General features: G+C 40.5%; 1 protein-coding gene across 7 annotated transcripts in view; it reads right to left on the bottom strand.

Moving 5' to 3' along the window:
• Positions 1–13,565: 13,565 nt before the first annotated feature.
• Positions 13,566–21,751, bottom strand: part of KCNMB2 (potassium calcium-activated channel subfamily M regulatory beta subunit 2) — an 863,472-nt gene continuing 855,286 nt past the window's right edge. For 4 of the 7 annotated variants that reach the window (XM_078665724.1, XM_078665726.1, XM_078665725.1 and 1 more), the window contains one exon: positions 13,566–16,120. In XM_078665724.1, coding sequence (XP_078521850.1) covers positions 15,836–16,120 — 285 coding nt within the window. In that variant the 3' untranslated portion in view covers positions 13,566–15,835. The remainder of the gene's footprint in view (positions 16,121–21,751) is intronic. The other 3 variants (XM_078665729.1, XM_078665730.1, XM_078665728.1) reach the window with 1 other exon arrangement.

The following is a 21,751-nucleotide window of genomic DNA, read 5'->3' as shown; positions in this document are numbered from 1 at the left end:
GAGCAACTTGTGTCGCAATTGCAACATATGGTGCAGGAATATGGGGGTACGCAAATGTCAAATCATTACAGATGGCAGAAAATTGTTTTTTGAGACATCTCTTAACAGTTCCAGATAGTGTGTCCACATATATTTGTCACTCGGAACTGGGCCAACCTTATATAGAGGATGTTATCAAAGTCCAACCAGTATCATTGTGGCATAGGGTTTGGACTACGGAGGAGTGTGCTTTTAACCAATTAATATTGAGAGATGCAATAAATCTAGATAACGCCAGAAAAATAAGATGGTTGGCATATGTAAGATGTTTCTTACTGAAATAGACCGTCAAGATTATTTTGATGATCCACTCCTTCTGTCTCATGTGTCCAGGGGAGAATTAAAAAAAACTTTGTATGGCATACCTGGATGATCAAAGATCTTGTACTGAGATGAGGAAAAGTACAGTGGTCGCGCACCAACTTATAATGATTAACAATGACACTCAGTCGTATGTTAAATTGCACATGAAAGAATTTGAAAAGTTTTTATTGATTCGTTTTCGATTAAATATTTTATTTCGATTTCTCAGTTTCCCCAAAATGAACGATTGAACAAAGGAGCCCAGCAAATGTCCTTGTGATGAACTGTCTAATGAATTGAATATTCACATCTTGCTATTTTGTAAGTTCTATGTTGTGCAGAGGAAAAGATGGATTGTGCCGTTATTGAAGACAATGGGTCTTAATCAGTGTCGCCCTGCCTTTTTAGCTATCCAGAAACTAGATACAATTTTTACTATTTCTTCTGTCTCGGCCTTTTAAAAAATAGTTTTTAGACTACGAAAATCAATTCACGCCCCACCGTAATTATTTATTGTTTTTATTATGTGCAATGGTAATGATGATTGTCAATGACATTTACTCCGAGTTTTCAACCAAGGGCACACCTGTTCTTCCAGCCATTCAAGCTAACTCCCCTACTTGCTCATTACCCCAATTTCAAGGAGTTGAGGAGGAACAAATTAGGGACATTATAACGTCTATAAAAACTAGTTCTGCTCTAGACCCATGTCCTCCTAAAGTCTATATACCGGTAATTGACGTTATCAGTACAACTATCACACAAGTCTGTAATGTGATCCTTAGGTCCGGGATATACCCGAACATGCTAAAGAATACTCTCTTAAAACACCTCCTGAAAAAACCATCTTTAGACAAGGAGTTGCTGAAAATTACAGACCCATTGCCAGTCTCCCATTTCTTGCCAAGGTGCTTGAAAGGGTAATGAATACTCAGTTGGCTGATTACCTTGAGCAAAATAAGTTATTGGATGACACGCTGTTTGGGTTTCGAAAGCTCCATGGCACGGAGACAGCTCTCATCAAAGCGGCAGATGATATTAGAACTATTAGAGACCATGGAGGGACAGCTGTCCTTATAATGCTGGACTTATCGGCAGCCTTCGACACGGTCAATCATTCCATCTTGATTGACCGTGTCGGAAATCTGGGCATACGATCCAGCGCCAGAGACCTGCTTACCTCGTTTCTCTCCAGTAGAACTCAGGCAGTCACGCTGGGATCTTTCAAATCACCGGAACTTGCCTTACCTTGTGGAGTTCCCCAGGGATCATCGCTAAATCCAACACTGTTTAATATCTACGTGTTGGACTTGGCGAGAGTGATTAAAACCTACCACATGAGCCTTACCTCCTATGCTGATGACACCCAGCTGGTACTCGCTATCAACAATGATGGGGAACAGGTAGCGGCACTGTTTCAAGAAGGTATGCTGGCGATTAAAGACTGGATGCAGGCCAACTGCTTAAGGTTGAACTCCGAAAAGACGGAGGTGGTCATTTTTGGTAAAATCGTTCCACAATGGTCTCCAGTGTGGTGGCCCCCATCCTTAGGAGTTTTACCAATTCCATCAGCAAAGGTCAGAAACCTGGGTATAATCTTTGATGAGAAGCTTAATTTTGAAGCACATGCCAATCAGACAGTAGCAAATGCGCATCATAAACTCAGACTGATAAGGAAAATCACCCCATTTCTCTCTGATAGCGCTGGAAAAACTGTGGTGAGCACACTTGTGCTCTCCACCTTGGACTACTGTAATGGCTTATTCACCAATGCACAATCTCGGGTGATTTCTAAGCTTCAAATGATCCAAAATGCGGCTGCTAGATTACTATCCAGGACCCCTAAATACAAATCAGTTAGTCACATAATTAAGAGCTATCATTGGCTAACAATTAAAAACCGGCTTAAATTTAAATCACTGTGTCTAACTTTTAAAGCGATTCACAATCAAGGCCCGAGGTTTCTGCAAGAGCAGCTTTCTATCTATTGTCCGTCAAGACAACTGAGATCAATGCAACTGCATCAACTAGCAGTACCTCGCACTAGAACGGTTACCTGGGGAGACAGGCGTTTTACAGTGTCTGCAACCAGACTCTGGAACTCGCTTCCGTTGACAATCAGATCGGCCCAATCTCTTCTCCAGTTCAGGAAACTGGTGAAGACATGGTTGTTTAACCAGTAATGTCTCCTTCGCCTAAATGCTGCTACCACTCAGAGATCCTATGCTGTAATTTTAGCGCCAAGACGCCCACGGGCAAACGTATGCGCTCTATAAATTGTATTAATAAATAAATATATATATCTGTCTGTAGTTTTTAACAAATGCACTTTTATGGTTGTTATTCTCATTCAATAACCGAATAAAGATAAATTGAATTGTATTGAATTGAGATCAGTTATTTTCCAAAAATTCAGAATCTGATGGATCCATTGGAGGTGGATATTTTGCCTCCAGGTTGACCTTTCTGTTAACAAACTATATCAGCTGGGGACAAGATCTGGGCACATTGGAAGTGGATGCATTTATGCAGGATTGGTCAGGGATAAAATCGTATGTGTTCCCTCTCTCCTCTATGATACAGGGAGTTTGGTTACAGTGCAGGAGACAGAATTGTCGGATTGTCTTATTGACACATTTTGGGAGACTCAGACATGGTTCCCAACTGCTTGGGAAATGGCTATGGAGAGTCCTTATTTGATCAGGTCCAGAAGGGGTTTGTTATGAGGAGCAGAAGAGAGAAAGCATCCGTTAATTCTATCAGGTTTGCTCAACCTTCTAGTTTGTGAAATTTCAAGGAATCAGGGAGATTCACAACACGTTCAGGCTTGGCTACAGAGCTGCTCAATGAGTCATGGGCCCCAGGAACTAAGAAAAGATACAGAAGTGCATCAGGAGTATGGTTATGCTGGTATTGGCAAAGGAAGTGGATCCAGTCGAGGCTGATGAAATTAAGGGGCCGATTAGGATGGCAGACGGACCTGCGTCCGTCCGCCACCCCAGAGGTGGAGGGACCGTCCACAGGGGCAGCGGCGGCCCCTCCGTGCGAATTAGGATTTGTATGTTTAACATTGCGGCGGGTGCTGCTTGAAGCAGCACCCGCCGCAATGTTAAAACTGCATGCAGTGCATTTGCATGCACAAAGTGGCAGGCACCGCGCGGTGCCTGCCGCTTTGTGCATGCATAAGCAGGCCCCATGTGCACCCCCAACACCCTGGGGGCCCGCAACGGGCCCCCAGAAGCAAAGCTACACATGCTTTTCCACGGCGGAGAATCCACTGCGGAAAAGCATGTTTCCTCACCCATCGTAATTTGGCTGGCGGTGTCTTGCAGACACCGCCACCAAATTGCAGACAACATCCCGCGGATCAAAGGCGGACGGACTTGCCGTCCGCCGCTGATAACACCGCCATCCTAATGTGGCTGGTGGTGTTTTGGAGATCCGCAGCGGTGAATCCGCATCCTACGGCCCAGCGGTGGCTTCCTCCGGCTCGGAGGATGCGGATTCATCGCAATCCTAATAGGCCCCTAAGTTGCCTAATTGTTTTGCAGAATTATTTAATAAGGGTCTTGCTATCAGTAGGAAAGAGCCCTTTAATTTATAGAGCGATGAAAGGGACAAGGTTGAAAAGAGGTCCGACATTAAAGTATCAGTCACTTTGGGACATATATTTAGTGATGAAATTGTTTCAGGAATGGCCTAGTAATAAGTATCTGGAAGTAAGAGAGTTATCCTGGAAATTAGTGACTGTGTTGTGCTTAGAAGAGTTTCAGACGTGGGAGAGAAAGGAGGTGTCAAGCAGATTTTACCAACCAACGGGAGTGTTGTTTACATCTGGAAAAGTACAAAAACTATTTTGAAATCCATATTTTATCCAGATTTAGATAATTCACAAAAAGATATGTGTGGTTAAATGTATTAAAGAATATGAGTGTAAAATGTTGGAAAAAAGGAGTGCTGGAGTGGATCATTTATAGATTCTGTATGTAAAACCTTTTCACACGGTTACAAATGCAACTATTGCATGGTGTGTGAAGTCTGTAATGAAAGAAGGAGGTGCTAGCTTGATTAGGTTTACACACATTGGGTAAGAGGTGCCATGGCAAAGAAACCATTTATGTCAGGAGGAAGGTTGGATGAAATTATGAAGGCAGCGGACTGGTCTAATGCAGATACATTTAGGACATTTTATATTAAAACATGTTTCATGCTGCGCTTTAAGAATCTTTGAACATGCATTATGGTAGCCTCCTGTCTTGTCATAAAATGTCGATTCTCAAAGGTTTACTGTATAAAGTATCACAATTTTATTAAAGACAATGAGGATAGTGTTATGTTGCTGTGTCTTTAAGGCTGTCATGGACAGTGATATCACACTTAGAATGATTACATTCCAACTCATGTAAGAGCAGTTTGCTGTAACCTCTACTGTTGATGGTTGTACCATTAAAAGCTCCTTCTACTACTTATCTGACTCAGAGCTTTTATCACTGGCGACGAGGGTCAAGGCTTGATTGGGGACAAGCAACCACGACCATCAATTCCCCTACCTCAAGAATTTCGTTATGGACATGGAAATATTCGTTTTTCTAACTTTTGGATCACATTGGACACATTGAATGCAACATACGTGTCTTGGATTTGGTTTCAACTTCCTGGGTCAATCTTCTACAGTCTAGCTGTGTTGCCCTGTTGAATTGGATTGAATTTTGGGACTTTTGGCACCGTTTTGGCTGATTTGGCTATTTTGTACTGCCTTTGGAATCACAGTGCGTTCATCATGCTACAACTATGGATGACTCGACTTTGACTCAACAGTGCCGCTTTGCCCTGCCTGCCTGCCTGCGACTTGGGACAATAACGGAGGAATTACATGACTTTAGACACAGGTACTGTCATTGATCTACCTCCTGCTCGAGGCTCACCGTTTGTCCTGTTGCCATTTAAAATTGCATCGCGTGCACTCTGCTTCGCGTGTCACCGCGTGGATGCAGCCAGCCTTCTCCTCCTCGCTCTGACTGTCTGAGGCGCGTCTTACGCGAACACAGTGAACTTTGCCTCCTGACGTCCGACGCGTGACGTCACCACGCAGCGGCCATATTGGATTTCCATAGTAACCACGCCGATGCGCACGGCAACGCGCATCAACACGATTATCTACGCCGATGCGCACGGTAGCGCACTTTAACCATTTTCCACAACAAGCAACAGAATATCACATCACTCACGCTGATGCGCACAGCAGCGCACTGCATTGAATGGAACTCACCGATGCACTTGGATTGTGCACATATGTAATGTAATGTACTTTGAATAATGATTACACATTACTATTCAGTCTAAGGTTTAGATCAATCCCAATTGCTATAGTGAACTGTAATCTTGATTGGTTATTGATAATAGTAAATAGTAGTAGTAAGTAGTGAATTTTAAGTAGACCTTATTCTATTTACGTTTAGCCAACAAAAATATTAAATTCGATTCTGTTTGTTTTTAGCATATTCTTCTTAAAACATCTCTTTAGTATCTGTGCAATTTCCTCACCATGGCCACTACGTCTAGTATGTCACAACCACCTCCATTTCTTTCGGAGGAAGGTGAACCCATCCTTCCTTGGAAGAGGTGGAGAAACCTATTCGACTCGTACTTAGTTGCCATTGGAGGAGAAAAGTTTTCGGCTTTTAGAAAACAAGCCATCTTACTGCACAATCTAGGGGTGGAAGGCAGACACACCTATGACAGTATGGACACCATACCTATTGGTGGAGCTGATGGGGAACCTGCAGACATTTTTGAAATGTCAATGACAATGCTGGAACAATATTTTGGTCCAAGAATTAATGTTGTTCTAGAGCGACATAGGTTCTTTACTCGTGTCCAAGGTTCTCGTGAACGCGTGGGCACATATGTCGCGGCTCTGAAAACTCTCTCTCGAACTTGCGAATTTGGCGACTTGTCCGAATCTTTAGTTAGGGACCAGCTTGTTCGATGCACGAACAGTTCAAGGGTTCAAGAGAAGTTATTGTCCAAAAACCCTACATTGAAAGAAGCTTTGGACATTGTAGAAGGTATGGAGAATACCTCCACATGGGTAAAAGAAATTAGGAAAAATAAAGAGGATGATAGTCACACTGTCAGTGATGGTAAAAAAAAGGTTTCTGACTCTATACATATGTTAGAAGATGAAAATCTACTTTGTGAAGATCATAACGAAGTAGCAAAAGTCAATGTGAATTCAAAGAGCAAACCTTTCCAAAAAACGTTTACTCAGAAAAACACTCTCGATAAACGCCCTTCTTCCTTCAAAGAGTCTACCCTTTCTAAAGAACGTGACTCTCGCCAACAACGTCCTATAAGTAATCAAAGGATGCGTTGTTTCAGATGTGGGAGTTTCTCCCACTCCTCTAATTTTCCCCATTGTTTCGCTAGGGATAGCATCTGCAATAATTGTGGTATCAAAGGACATTATGCACGAGTATGTAGGTCTGGAAAGAAGAGAGAAATTAGTGAGCCAACTTCTGATGTGGTACGCACACTTGTAGTGTCCAATGTTAGTGATGCGATAGTCGACACAGAGCACAATTTTGTGCCAACCTCGGACATTATACGTACACTAACAGTCTCCAATGTTAATGATGTGATGGTTGACACAGAACGAATCTTTATGCCATATTGTGATGTGAAAATTGACAAATTTGTGTTTAAACTCATGGCAGACTCTGGATCTCCCTTTACGTTAATTGGTAACAAAATTTGGGATGAAGTGGTTGGGTTAGAAAATGTTCAATTATTACCTTCTGACATTTCTCCCCTTAGCTACAATAAGTCAAGAATAGAGATTTTAGGATATGTGGTGGCCAACATTTCTTTTAATGGTATGTGTATATCTGGGAAAGTTTATGTAGCTGTCAGAGGTGATAATCTCCTGGGATGGCGACATCAACATGATTTAGGGATTATTCTTAATCCAGGAGCTGAAGATCCAAAAAATCAAGTCATGTTAATGAAAGATTTTCTTTCCAGTTATCTTCATTCCCAAATAGACCTTGTGTGTGAGTCTAGTAAATACTTTGATGATTATCCCAACGTTTTTTCTGACAAATTAGGTTGTCTAAAAGGATTCGAACATAAAATCATTCTTAAGAAATCTGCCAGACCGTGTGTACACAGAGTCAGGAAAGTACCCAACATGATGCTAGAGCCACTAAAACTTGAAATTGAAAAATTGTTAAATTTAGGAGTGATTGAAGAAATTGAATCATCAGAGTGGTTGAGTCCAGTGGTTCTAGCACCCAAAGATGGTGGGAAATCAATTAGGATGTGTGTGGATCTTCGCGGGTTGAATGAGTGGATCTGGGTAGACCGTCAGCCTTTACCAAACATAGCTGAGAGCATCAGCATTTTAAAAGGAGCAAAAATATTTAGCGTTCTTGATCTCTCATCTGCTTACCATCAAGTTGTGCTGCATAAGGACTGCAGGCACTTGACATCGTTTGTTACACCTTTAGGTGCTTACCGTTTTTTAAGAATGCCGTTTGGCTTAGCCTCAGCTGCCGCATGTTTCCAAAGGGTGATGAAGATGGTTTTGGGGAGTCTTCCCAATGTAATGTTCTTTCAGGACGATATTTTAGTCCATGGTGTAGACATATGTGAACATGATAAAGTATTGAGATTGGTATTAGATAAGTTAAACGAGAGTGGGCTCACAGTAAAAAGGGAGAAGTGTCGCATTGGCTTAGAGTCCGTCACGTATTTGGGACACGTTATCTCGGGGAACGGGATTCAACCCAAATTAGAACTAGCAGAAAGTATAGTTAAAGCACCCACTCCAGTAGATAAAGATCAGGTCAAGTCATTTTTAGGGATGGCGGAATTTTATTCCAAATTCGTTAAAGGTTTTGCTAGTCTCGTTGAGCCCATTAGGTCCCTTTTGAAGAAAGGTGTGCATTTTTCCTGGTCTAATGATTGCGAGAAAGCTTTTGTTTTGGTTAAGAAAGAAATAGGTGAGATGCCAACCCTGGGTCATTTTGACACTAAACTCAAAACCATAGTGACGACCGATGCCAGCCTTAAAGGTTTAGGTGCTGTACTTTCCCAAGTTGTTAATGGTGAAGAAGTTGTTGTTGCTTTCGCTTCAAGGGCTCTAAAAGAAGCTGAACATAATTACTCTTGTATTGAAAGAGAGGCGTTGGCAGTATATTGGTCTATTTGTCATTTCAAATTTTACTTATGGGGGATACCATTTGTAGTTAAATCAGATCACCGTCCTCTAGTTCAAATTTTTTCATGTCATCAAAGTGATCATATGACGCCAAGATTGAAAAGGTGGAGCGAAGGTTTGCAAGAATTCAACTTCTCTGTACAATACATTCCAGGACTGAATAACAAACCAGCTGATTGCTTGTCACGACTTCCCATAGATAGAGATTGTGTCACTGAGGTTACCACGTGTATAAATTGGATTTTGGAGTCTACCATTTCTGAGGAAGAATGGTCACGCAAAGTTGATGAAGATGTTGTTTTTCAATTGCTAAGGAATGTGATTAGGAGTGGCTGGCCAGATCATCATGCTCTAGAGGATACATTGAAACCATTTTGGTCTGTGAGAGATGATTTAACTTTTTTCCAAGGGAATTTGATGAGAGGTGATAGAGTTGTACCTCCTGATGATTTGAGAGAGAAGATTGTCAACCTAGCCCATGAGGGACATTTGGGAAGGAATTTAACGAAGGCTCGCATCAGGGAAACATATTGGTGGCCTGGAATGGATCGCATGGTGGAAACGGTAGTTAAAGATTGCCATTTATGTGCAGTGAATGACAAATCACGTACCACTACTCACTCACCGTTATCACCTGTGGAAGTTCCAATAGCTGTTTGGACAAAGTTAGGTCTAGACATAGCCGGCCCTTTTGAACTAATGCCCTCACATGAGAGATATGTTGTTTTGCTGGTTGACTACACTTCTAAGTGGGTTGTGTCTAAATGCATGAGTGTAGTTAACTCAAGAACTGTAATTGAATTCCTAAAAGATGTGTTTGGGTCTGAAGGTATTCCCAAAATTTTGCTCACTGACAATGGGGTACAATTTACTTCTAGTGAGATGGACAACTTCTTGAGAAGTCTTGGTATTATCCACCAGAAAACAGCTCTTTACTCTCCTCAAGCAAATGGTCTCACGGAGAGGATGAATAGGGTTGTTAAGAGTTGTGCACAAAGGGCTTTAGAGTCCAAGATGTCATTCAGCAATGTGTTGAGGGAGACGTGGTGGGCACATCGCACGACTCCCAATGCTGTTATGCAAAGGTCTCCTTTTGAGGCTCTGAGGGGTAGATTAGCTTGTTCAAAGCTAAATCCAACTTGGCTTCCGGAGAAATTAGTAGAGAACAGTGTGGAAAGAGAGGTGAGAAGGAGAGTTGTGTTGACAGAGTATCAGCAGAAATACAAACAACGCTATGATACCAAAATGGCTGTCAAACACAGGAAATGGAATGTGGGTGACAGTGTTCTTGTGAAAAAACCGAAATTTGGTCACAAAGGTATTTCGAATTTTATGGGACCTTTCACCATTATTTCCATAAAGAAGAATGTTGTCACTTTAGATAATGGTTGCACATGGAACATGTCTAAACTGGCCAAGAGCAATGATGTCAAGAACCATAACTGTAATGACTCCAAACTTTCTTGTGCTCCCAACATTCCCAATGTTCCTCCTTCCACCAGTCACCAGAGGGATACTCCAAAGAGATCTTCTCAACTTCCCAAGAAGTTCAGTGATTATGTGATGCATTAATGTTCACAATTTCTCTTTGTTCTTTTTCCTCTTATATAGTTTTTTTGTGTTTTCATCAATATTCAATTTGTTAATTCATTATGTAAGGGGGATGTGTTATGTTGCTGTGTCTTTAAGGCTGTCATGGACAGTGACATCACACTTAGAATGATTACATTCCAACTCATGTAAGAGCAGTTTGCTGTAACCTCTACTGTTGATGGTTGTACCATTAAAAGCTCCTTCTACTACTTATCTGACTCAGAGCTTTTATCAGATAGTACTATGCCACTGTAGATAACATAGATTAGAGAATGAGACTACTTGAGTGTTAGGTTGAAGTACAGATTATGATGGGGAAGAATGCAGTTTACATTCTGTTGCTTGGAACATTTAATGGTTGCTGCTCAGAAGGAAGCGAATACAAGTTCATGCATAATGCTAGCCTCCTTGTCTTTAATAAAATCACGATACAGTAAACCTTTAAGAATTGACATTTTCTTTCAGAGAGGACAAACACAGCAGCAGTTTAAACAAGGAAAATGAGAGCTGGCTTTTCCTTCTTCAGATATCTTTTTCCAAAGGGAAAATGTGATCAGTAGAAAGGAAATATGTATGGCAACATAGACCATTACATGAAAAATAGAATTCCTGCATGTTTCTACACATTATGAGGTACTACATTTTATAAATCTGACCTACATTTAATGGATACTCACAGCTTATTGCAAAAGATACTAACAGATTGTTGTTGGTTTAAATTTCTTACTACAGATTATTTTCTAATTCTTCTTGTGTGCAAAAAACATGAAACCAAGGATTTAAGTGCTTTGATGGATGGGTGATAATGTCAACAACATTTTATAAGAAATAAAATGTACCCTTTGTGGTATATTAAATGATATTTCAAGTCACCTTTAAATTCCATAACCCAGAAAGGACTCCGCCTTCAGCCTCATTCTTCTAAATGGTTATGGAATTCCTCAGTGACTTACAATATTATTATATTGTAAAACCAGGGAACTTTATCTCATATCTCAAACATGTGGCCTTACACTTATGACTGTTGTATCACACAGTCCTCTCCAATGGAGGCTAATGTTGCAGTGCCATAAACATCGAATAGACAATAAACATTATGAATAGGATTTTGTTTACCCCACACACAAACAACCGTTGTTAGAAACATTCTTGATGCTTGGTAAATTTCTACCTTTGGAGAAAACATTTGTAAGTCTATGTAATTTAGAAAAGTTGTTCCCCGTATTTGGGAAGTCACATCACGAGGAAAGGCAGGGAGCAGTAGAAGATGATTCCAGGGGTGAGAGGTTGAGGAATTAGTGATAATTGATAGTCCCTCAGGGCCTTATTTAATCATTAGTCCATTGCCCTGGTGAGGTGCAACCTGCCAAATTTAGAAATGTTCACTGACCCAGCAGACATTTCTAGAACTGGCTAGAACTGCTGTCATAACGGTTCCTGTCGATGCATTTTAAGTTGGACAGACAGCTCCATCAACATGATGGAGACGTACGGCAAATTTACAATAGTTGTATTTTCAAAAAGAAAATCATAGAGCAGGATTTCCTTATAGAAGAATAAAAAAGCCCCACTCGATGAGGCCGGCATGGCGATTCAGTTTTTGCTGGCAATAACGGGTATAGAAAATCAGCTGTATCTCCGCCCATCTAAATTAGGGGGGTGGAGATACAGCCAAAACTTCACCGATCCTTACTCCGTCGTGCCATTGGAGTGGTTTGACCACAGTGGAGACCGAGTAGTCTCCACCGACGTCAGACCTATGGTCCACCAGATTCTAAATCGGCTGGTAGACCATCATGCTGGGAGGGAGGGAACTACGTCACAGTTTCTATGGAGTTATCCCTATGCCAACATTTATATCAGGGTTTTAGTTGCTTTAATTCGATGATAGTAATTGTTGGGATAGCAAGGACAGTGTGTGCCATCCAGGATGGATGGAGGATGCCCACACTGAGGTACAATTTTGGGTGTCCGGAGCAATCCACAACAGGACCTTGGATTTCTAAATGTGAGATTCCAGTGTGTAGGCAAGCATTTCAAATAATTTTCTTCAGGTTGCCGATACAGTGATTTGATTAAAATGTCATATGCTTAGGGGCGTGAGTGCATCTCAACTCTAATATTCAGGTTTGGACTGACGGCGCAGCTGTCCTCCAATGTTTTTGCTACTACTCTTCTGTAAGAGTAGACTTCAGAGGACTAAACATCTTACACCTCATGGTATGGGCAGGTTAATGTATTATTCCATCCACATGAAGTGGCTTTGATTGCAATGCATAAGGGATATTTGACATTTTAAAAGTACAATCAATCATCAAAGGTTTAGCTGCATTCAACTGAGTACTACGCACATAAATTCTACACAGAATGCAATCATTTAGTATTACTGCAGCAGGAATTTCTAATGGTTTTTCAGGACTTAGGTCTGAGCCTGAACCTATGGTGGCCGCCTTATTGGCTTTATGCTTTTGTTGATCAGGTCACCATGACCCCAAGATGGCTGTCCAAAGTCTTGCGAGATCTACAACAAAAGCCTCCATCTTGTGAAATTTTAAGTGGCCCTCTTGAAGTCAGGCCACCTGACCTGGGACCGAAAATTGGACTGGTTTTTAACTAATGATTTTGCTGATATTTCCACAAACATTACCTGTAGTAATCACAAATGAATGCAGTCTCCCATACCCTGCAAAATACCTTTCTAGCGTCTTTACAAATCCCAAACTGGCCTGGTTTGCAAATGTGGCCCACTTTTTTAGCTATCTGATTTGCTCATGTGGACCACTTTTATTTTGGTGTCGGGGCCTATTTTTTGTGCCAGTCCCACCCTGGCCACACAGATGTGATGTAATTGAAGTCAACACTCCTCACATTTGTCTATTACAGGCCATACACATACAGCTTTAAATTTCAGATCAAACTCCTGCACACATTGTTAACAAATAAGAGGGCATCATTTTCACACCTTAAGTATGGAAACTGTACTGTGGAACATAATCCTGCCCCAAATACCATGTTTTCCTTTTTTGTTTGTTTTCTTTGATCCTGCATTTCTAAATACACCCTTCACTCTTTAATACATGCTTGTGCTTTAAACATAAATACATATTTAGTTCATATGTCCATAGTTTTGTTTCTCTTTCTTTCACAGTTGTTATCATTGCACTTCTAAGCATGTACTGCCTAAGACAACAGATCTCGCTTTAATGCACTAATGTATGAAAACACAATTTCCCCTTTTCAGTCTTTGCATGTCTTGTTTTCATACATTAGCACATTAAATGTATACTTATTGTCTTTTCATATATTTGTTTCTTTTGAAAACAGCACATATCATCATGTCAGATCACTTTGCACAAGAAACATTGATGCAGTCTCCTGTCTTTTAGGAAACTTTACACAATTTATTTTTTTATAAAAAAAAAGAACAGAAAAACCTAAAACAGTATAAGAGCAGTTGACAAGACAATTAGAATAGACGCAACTACTGTCAAAACAAGCAGTTTTGATTAAAAAAAAATATTTAAATCTTGAGGATTTATTTGATAAGCTGTAAAACTGCTATTACATACTTGGAAGCCTGGTTACATCCCAGGCGTCATTCTGTCCAGGAAGTTCATTTGATTAATCAGTCTGTAAATTCATTTTATAGTCCAAATGAGGCTGCCAGGATCTGTGAAATCTTGGAACATCTTAACATTCACAACTTCACCAAATGAAAAGGTGATTAAATAGTACACGTGGAGGAACAAGAAAAAAAACTACATTTTCTATCATCTGGAAATCATAGTCTTTGCTTCTGTGAGGAGTATGGCAACATTCCCTTTGAGCAGATAAAACTAAATGAGATGGGTACTCTGCGAGACTTCCTAAAAATGTTCCTCTTTTTTTAAGTGCAAGATGAGAAATCTCCAGAATGTCTGAAATTGTAACTTAAAACAGAATGTAACATAGTCATATGGTTTACAAAAAACAGAACTGTAATCCCTCTATGGTGTTGTGTCCACAGCAGACAAGGTAATGTAGCAGTCTACATTTGATGTTCTCAGTTTCTCATTGGCTGATCACCTTTGATCCCACCACCCATATGAATTTACACAATTCAGCAGCCCTGCACACTGAGTAAGATCAGAAAGTGTATAAAAGTTCATATTCCCTAATATTTCCATGAGTCTTATATACAGCAGCAATGGGTTTCAGTCCGATGATGCAACACCAAAGGTCTGATCAGGTTGAGGACCACACGTCGAAGCTTCTTGGGGCAGACGTTGCTCTGTATCAATTGATACTATGATCTTTTCCAGATAGAAGTGTTATACATTGCTACGATGCTCGCTGTCCGTTGTATAAAGAAAACATTTAAAATTACAATACTTGACTATATATCGGAGAGCTTTTTAATCCAGTAAAAAATAGAAAACTTTGCAAGTAAAAAAAAAAGAAAAGAAAAATAGCTGACAGTGTTTTTTCTTCTTTACAGTGATATGGTAGCACTAAAGGACAAATGTTATACCAAACAAATAATAGCACTCTGGTCCCGTCTCTTTCGACTGTGTAGGGCTCAGTTTGATTAATAAATTAAATGTTTTTGGCTATAGCTTTAGTAAACAATATGTAAGGAAATATATTGCAAATGCGTTAAAGACATTTCCTTTTAAATCAATTTGTGGCAGTGGCAACTTATACATTTTCTGAATTTTGAATTACATTCTATTTTTATACCAATCTGTATCTTTTCTGTCTCTGATTCTTTCTTTCTTTCTTTCTTTCGTTCTTTCTTTCTTTTTCCCATTCCACCCAGTCTCCCTCCTTCTCTAACATCCATCCATCCAACCATCATTCCCTCCTTATCTACTTCTGCATTCATCCATTCTCCCTTTCTATTTTCTTTCTTTTTTCTTTTTCCCATTCCATTCATTCTCCCTCATTCCCTAACATCCATACTTTCAACCATCATTCCTTCCTTATCTACTCATGCATTCATCCATTCTCCATTTCTATTTTCTTTCTTTCTTTCTTTCTTTCTTTCTTTCTTTCTTTCTTTCTTTCTTTCTTTCTTTCTTTTCTTTCTTTCTTTCTTTCTTTCTTTCTTTCTTTCTTTCTTTCTTTCTCTCCCTTCCTTCTTTTCATCTTTCATTCTTTTTCTCATTCATTCCCACAACCTTTGTCTTTCTTTTCCCTTCCTTCCTTCCTTTCATTTTTCCATCCTTCCTTGTAAAGTGCATTTTGAGGAGACAAGAGTGTTAACATCAGGAGGGCGGCTGGATGGCACAAGATGTGCAGCACTGCTGCCTGTTTATTGTGAAGCAGTGCCAATGACATTGAAACAGCAGCTCAAGCGATCCCTATAAAGGATAGAACACAGTATGCTGTATAGCAGTCAGGTACAGAGGCTGTCACTGCATCCAGTGAAAAACAAGCATGGCAAACTGAGCCCAAGAGTGGCTAAAACACAAATTAGTACTAGTTTCCGCAAGAAACAATATCATGAAAACAAGTATCCGTTTCTTCTGCATAATAATGACATCATGTTTGCATAAAGAACAGCTTTTGTAATTATTGCTCTACTTATAAGAATAAGAATATTTTAAGGAACTTAGAAACAGACTTGCACGTTACATACTTAAGGTTCTTTGGTGAAGAATGAAAAACAGTATTTTGTTGAAAATCAATAAGTTTGTTTTATCTGCTGATCCGTTGGACTCTTTCGCAGAGGAAGGCGAGGTACTGCGTCAGCTTCACCATGGCAACAATGGCCACGCCCCCAATCATCATACAGGTGGGCCAAAAGAGCGAGTGGAACAACACATTGGAGCTGTAAAGTTTGGTGAGAATGACATTCTTCTGAACTCCTTCCGGGTCATAAAAACAAGGGAAGTGTTGGTATTTTCTGAAGTTCTCTATGATTATATTCACAAGTGACATGGATTCCTCATAGTTCTTTCTACACTTGGGTATGTAAGAGCACTGCAAGACATGGAAGAAAATGTAGAAATTATACACAGAGAATCATTTTCATAGGATAATTGCAAACATAAAGCACAGGGAAGGAACATAAACCTTGGTTTTCATTAGCAAAAACATATTTCCAGTTCCACAGGCTCTAATTGAGAATCCCCACATTTACATCTTTTAAAAGGCATATTTCTCATAGATATGCATCCTTTGGGAAGGGACTGTTTTACATTTGCAGCCTGACAGAGAGTGCAGCTCACTGGATTTATACAGCTCTACCCTACTTGTGGCGCTTGAGAATAAAAACATATCTTGCACTTAGAGTTAACACATGTAGTACAGACACACCTAGGGGCCAGATGTAGGAGCCAAAATACCGGTCGGTAACGGCCGATTTCGGCCGTTACCGACCGGTATTTAAGAATTGGCATGTAGGGGCATAATTTTACAGAATCTGTAAATTTACCGATTCGGTAGATTTACCGATTCTGTAAAATACCGAATCGGTATTTTTACCGATTCGGTAAATCCCAGATGTAGGTGGGACTCTTCTGAGTCCCAAAGGCCCTACAAATTCGGTATTTTACCACCCAATCCAACTGGGTATTAAAATACCGAATCCAGGTGTGCATGCCTAGCCATGTGACAGACAGACATGCCCTTAGGGCATGTCTGTGTGCCACATGGCGCACATGCCTATTTTTGGGGTGCCAGAGGGTGTCAAAGTGACACCCCCTGCACCCTTGCGGGAATCGGTATTTACCGATTCGGTAATTACCGAATCGGTATTTCCCATTGATTCCTATGGGCTTCACAGCCAATAGGAATCAATAGGAAATACCGATTCGGTATTTACCGAATCGGTAAATACCGAATATTAGCGATTCGGTATTTCAACATCTGGAAATACCTACATCTCCCCCCTTCATATTTACCGATTCATAAATACTGAATTGGTAAAATTCGGTATTTATGAATCGCTAAATAACATTACCTACCCCTAGTTACCATTTACCTGCCCCTAGTCTCATAAGATTGTGCTGAAAGTCAGTGTTGACTCCCAATGTGTTTCAAAGAATTGGAGTACAATGGACTCTGTTACAGGTTTTTTTTCTGGCAGGTTTAGTGTCCTGGAAGGGCTCTTGCCTTTATTGGATTATTTTTAAAGCACCACTACATATTGTAAATTATAATTAAACCCTATCATAAGCAAAACAATGGCTGGGGGGGGAGTTTAGAAAGAAAGAAGAAATAAGTCAATACGGGTGAATTGAGAAATAATAACAATAACAACAATAACAAAAATAATATGAATACTAAAAATAATGACCACAATCCTAATAATAATAGTAATCCTACTATTGCTGATAATATTAATCTGTTTTCTAGATAGGTCTAGGTGCTGGCTTTTTTAAGATGTCTAGTTGTATGCTAATGCTTCGGAGGACCCCAAAAGCACACTACTCCTGTCATCTCATTTATTCAGTGCAAATGGTCACAGGTGGTAGGCACCAACACTCGGCTTTGGGGTCTGAGAATTATTTTTCATCATCAGGCTTTGACCCAGAGCAAGAGACAGAGAAGGGCTGAAAAGGGAGAAGGAGGCCAAGATAGAAACACAAGGACAAGAGGTGAAGTAAGGAATGGGAAGTAACCTGCAAAAGCCAGGTAAAGAAACAGGAAGTGTAGGATGCTGGAAGATGGAGGCATGAGGTGAAATCAAAAGTAGGGGACCCAGTGGCGTAACAAACGCCCCTGCAGCCCTTGTGGTGTGGGTGCCCCCAAACTCCGGGGGCCTCTGTCAGCACTGGCAGGCCCCTGGACAGAGAGCTTCATACTGGGTCCAAAGCATGGGGGCCCCCTGCATGTACTTTGTAGGGGTGCACCCTCAAGTTTGGTTACGTCACTGAAGGGACTTTTGTATACGGTAGCAGCAGTGAGCTCCTAAGAAAACCTTTGAGCTCCAGCACTTATGTTTTTGACAATTTCTACCAGCTGAGAAATGACTGGGGGGTGCAGGGCTGACTATGGAGGCCCGGTGCCTTTCATATTTGGACAAAGTAAAAAACAGGCCTACAAAAACAAATCTAAAATGTTTGCAAGTAACAACCTTACAACACTGCTAAATAAATGACCTTATCTCACGTGTGACAGCAGTGCAGTCAAATACACAGAATGCTCTGCCAAAGTCTGGTGAGACAAAAATCCTCATTTAGAATGTGGAGGGGACTGAACATTCTCCAATTTCAGGAGGAAAGTGGCAATATGGAGTAGAAATCACTGGTGGAATTTCCCCCACCATACTGTCCCTATGCTTCAAGAAATTAAAGTGGATTTCTCTCCATATTTATTGTTTTCTCCAGAAATTGGAGGATCTTCAGTTCCTCAAAACACAAACTGCCATCTTCCTTTTCCATTTCATAGATTAGTCTACAGAAGCTGCTCGCTGAAAACCACAATCGAGGCACTTCTTTTCCAACATTTTGGTATGAAATGCTTAGATTTCTTAATTCCAGATTGCAACTCTGTGGTGCCCTAAGCACACCAAGTCAATTGAAAACATGTTGTCCTTCAAAAGCATTCTAGGTTATATGGTCAATGTTCTTCTCTTTCATTGCACATTGTGTCTAATGCTGCTTGTTATTTGTGCATATAAATATATATATCAGTGGATATGGAGGAAGAGGGAGAACACACAACATTTGTGATATTTATCTCCATGTTTTCATACAGTATTGAGGGATGATTTGCAAAATAGAAGAAACTACCCCAAAATGGATGTAATGAAGGTTATGCAAGTGTTGTCCAAGCTCAATGACCTTATAAAGACAAGTATTCTGAATCCTTGTTCCACTCATCTGTTATGCATAGAACTGATCTTTGGCTTTCAACTTCCTCATTGCATAACACAATCCAAACCATTTACTGCACTACAGTGCTCAGAATCTCTCTGGTTGGGGTGCAATTGTACTCTCCAACTACAAAGGACACCACAAGACAAAATAAGGGCGCATGGGCTAGGATCATATACGGCTGTCGATGCCTCGGTCTGAATTATGCACTAAATACATCAGAAATCACATATTCCTGCTTTGTACCAATCAACAAAGAAGGATTCATGTAACACATGCACAACTACTCAACAATATGCAGATCTTCCACCTCCATAAGCGATCAATCAATTAGATGGAACAGGCACTCCAGGGAGAGTGGCCAGAGCATAGTCAGGACAATGCAACCTTAATCATGCTAACACCCAAACAATCATCACTTTGGATGTATTCAGAAATATTTATTAAATCAGAGACCTTCTGCCAGAATGGATATGTGTATCTGCAAAGACAAGCATGTTTGCTCGCCCCAGAGCACCATTCACATTCCTATGCCTCCCTCAGATGGCAGACAACCAGACACCATTCCATCGCCATCTTCTGGTCACATGACACAAGTGGGAAGTCTCAGAGCATTATCCGCCACACCATACTCTGGATGTAAAGAATGCAAATAAAAATTAAGGTGCCACCTATAGAATGAACTTCCCAGAAACCATTGTGGGTCGATGTTTGTTACAGAAACCAAAAATATCCTTCAATTTACTAATACCCTTTCTGAGTAAACACTATAATTTGCTTCTTTTTAAAACTCCTGATCACTTGTGTAGGCTCTTTGTGTGACTCTATTATTAACCAAGGCTTTTACAGCAGTCTTTTCTCGAAGCGTTTTCTGGAGTATACATTATCAGCTAGATTCATCATTATCCAGTTTTGCGAGTCCCTAATAGCGATTCATAAGGAATCGCTATTAAGGACTTGCAAAACGGGATTCATGTAGGAATTGCAAAAAATATTGCGATTCCTACATCTTCCTTCTTTGCGATTAGCAAATTGCTAATTGCAAATAAGGAATAACTCCCCATTCTCCTATGGGCCTAAAGGCCCATAGGAATGAATGGGGAGTTATTCCTTATTTGCGATTAGCAATTTGCTAATCGCAAATAAGGATGCGATTTCAAGGGTGCCAGGGGTGTCCAAAGGACACCCTGTAGCACCCCTGAAAAGCAAATGCAGCCAGATGTTGCGCACACACATGTCCAAAGGACATGCGTGTGTGTAACATACCACTCAGAAAAATGCACTAAAGTGCATTTTTCTGAGTTTTCGCTATGTACCACGAAGTCTGACTTCGTGGTAAATAGCGGCCAGAAATTGCGAATTCGCAAATTGAAAATGGTTGATGAATTGCATTTAAGGAGTCTCAAATAGAGATTCCTTAAATGCAATTTCTCGCAAATATGCGATTTCGCAATTAGCGATTTTTGCATTTGGGATGATGAATCCCAAATGTAAAAATAGCGCTCGCAAAGGGCCAGATTCTCAGAATCTGGCCCTTTGCGAGCCGATTTTAGTATGATGAATCTGGCTGTATGTCTGTTTGATGTAGTTTAGTAAATAAAAATTCTACATTTTTTTCATAGATAACCTTTTCAGGAAACAGCATATTTTGCATCTGGAGTGAACTTTTGTGGTGCCAAGTGAACGACCAAAAGGATTGTATCCTGGGGCTGGATCACAAAATATGTTGACTAGCGTAATTCCATGTCCATGGTGGTAAGTTAGAGCAGTGTTTGGGGCATACAGCTTTTTCCACAATATTATGGGAGTAGATTTCACTACTGGAGGTGGTGTTGTGTGACAGGAATATTAGTTGTGCTGTATTTTGTGTTCAGTTGTTTTTGTGTTGCTGTGTTTTTGTGTTAAAATGTTGGTATGTGATGTTACGTTGTTGCATTTTGCATTGTGGCTCTCTTATGCTTTTATCTTGTTGTTTTGTCTATTTCTGTATACTATTTTGTTATGCTACACTGTTTATTCCAGATATGTCAACAAATTTTACTACATCTCCAGACAAAAGCACTACATGACTTTAAAGTTCCTGTGACAAGCAACCACTTACCATAGTGTACGGTGGCAAAACAGTGCTGAACAAGGTCTCAAATATTTTAGACACCTGTTTTCCCCAAACTGTGACATAAACCCTGGGCCCTATTACTTCAAGTGACCACTGGGAGAATTATGTTAAGAGACAGCTTCTGCTACAGTTTTGAGCTGACTGGTGTCTTAACCTCTTCGGGGCTCATGATGAGACCAGCTCGTCATGAGTCACGGTGGAGCTGTGCTCATGACGAGCTGGTCACGTCATAACGGCGCCGCTCCGCCCATGTGTGATTGATTCCCTGCCTGTGCGGGCAAAATAATCAGTAGACGGGGTCATGACGAGACTAGCTCATCATGAGCACAGCTCCACCGTGACTCATGACGAGCTGGTCTGGTCACAAGCACTGCGGTGCCGCGCTCACCCCCCACCTCCCACACCGTGGGGGAATTACCCCCGCAGGGAAGGGGTTAAATAGTTGAAGAGCTCCAGCAGCACTATTTTCAACCACCTTAGAGCGTGGTAAATAATTGTTTGTCACAAGAACCTTGAGGGCATATGCTGCTTTTGGCTGCTATAGTAACAGCATTTATTGATATATCTAAGGTAAACAACTGAACATAACGCAAAGAAACAAAATTAAATCATAACATGGTACATTACTACAAAATAGAACAAAAATCAACACAACAATTGCAGTACAAAATAACA

This window comes from Lissotriton helveticus, chromosome 11, assembly GCF_964261635.1.
Source record: "Lissotriton helveticus chromosome 11, aLisHel1.1, whole genome shotgun sequence".
Lineage (NCBI taxonomy): Eukaryota > Metazoa > Chordata > Amphibia > Caudata > Salamandridae > Lissotriton > Lissotriton helveticus.
The sequence above is the reverse complement of the archived record's forward strand: the minus strand, read 5'-3'. Positions and strand labels throughout refer to the sequence as shown.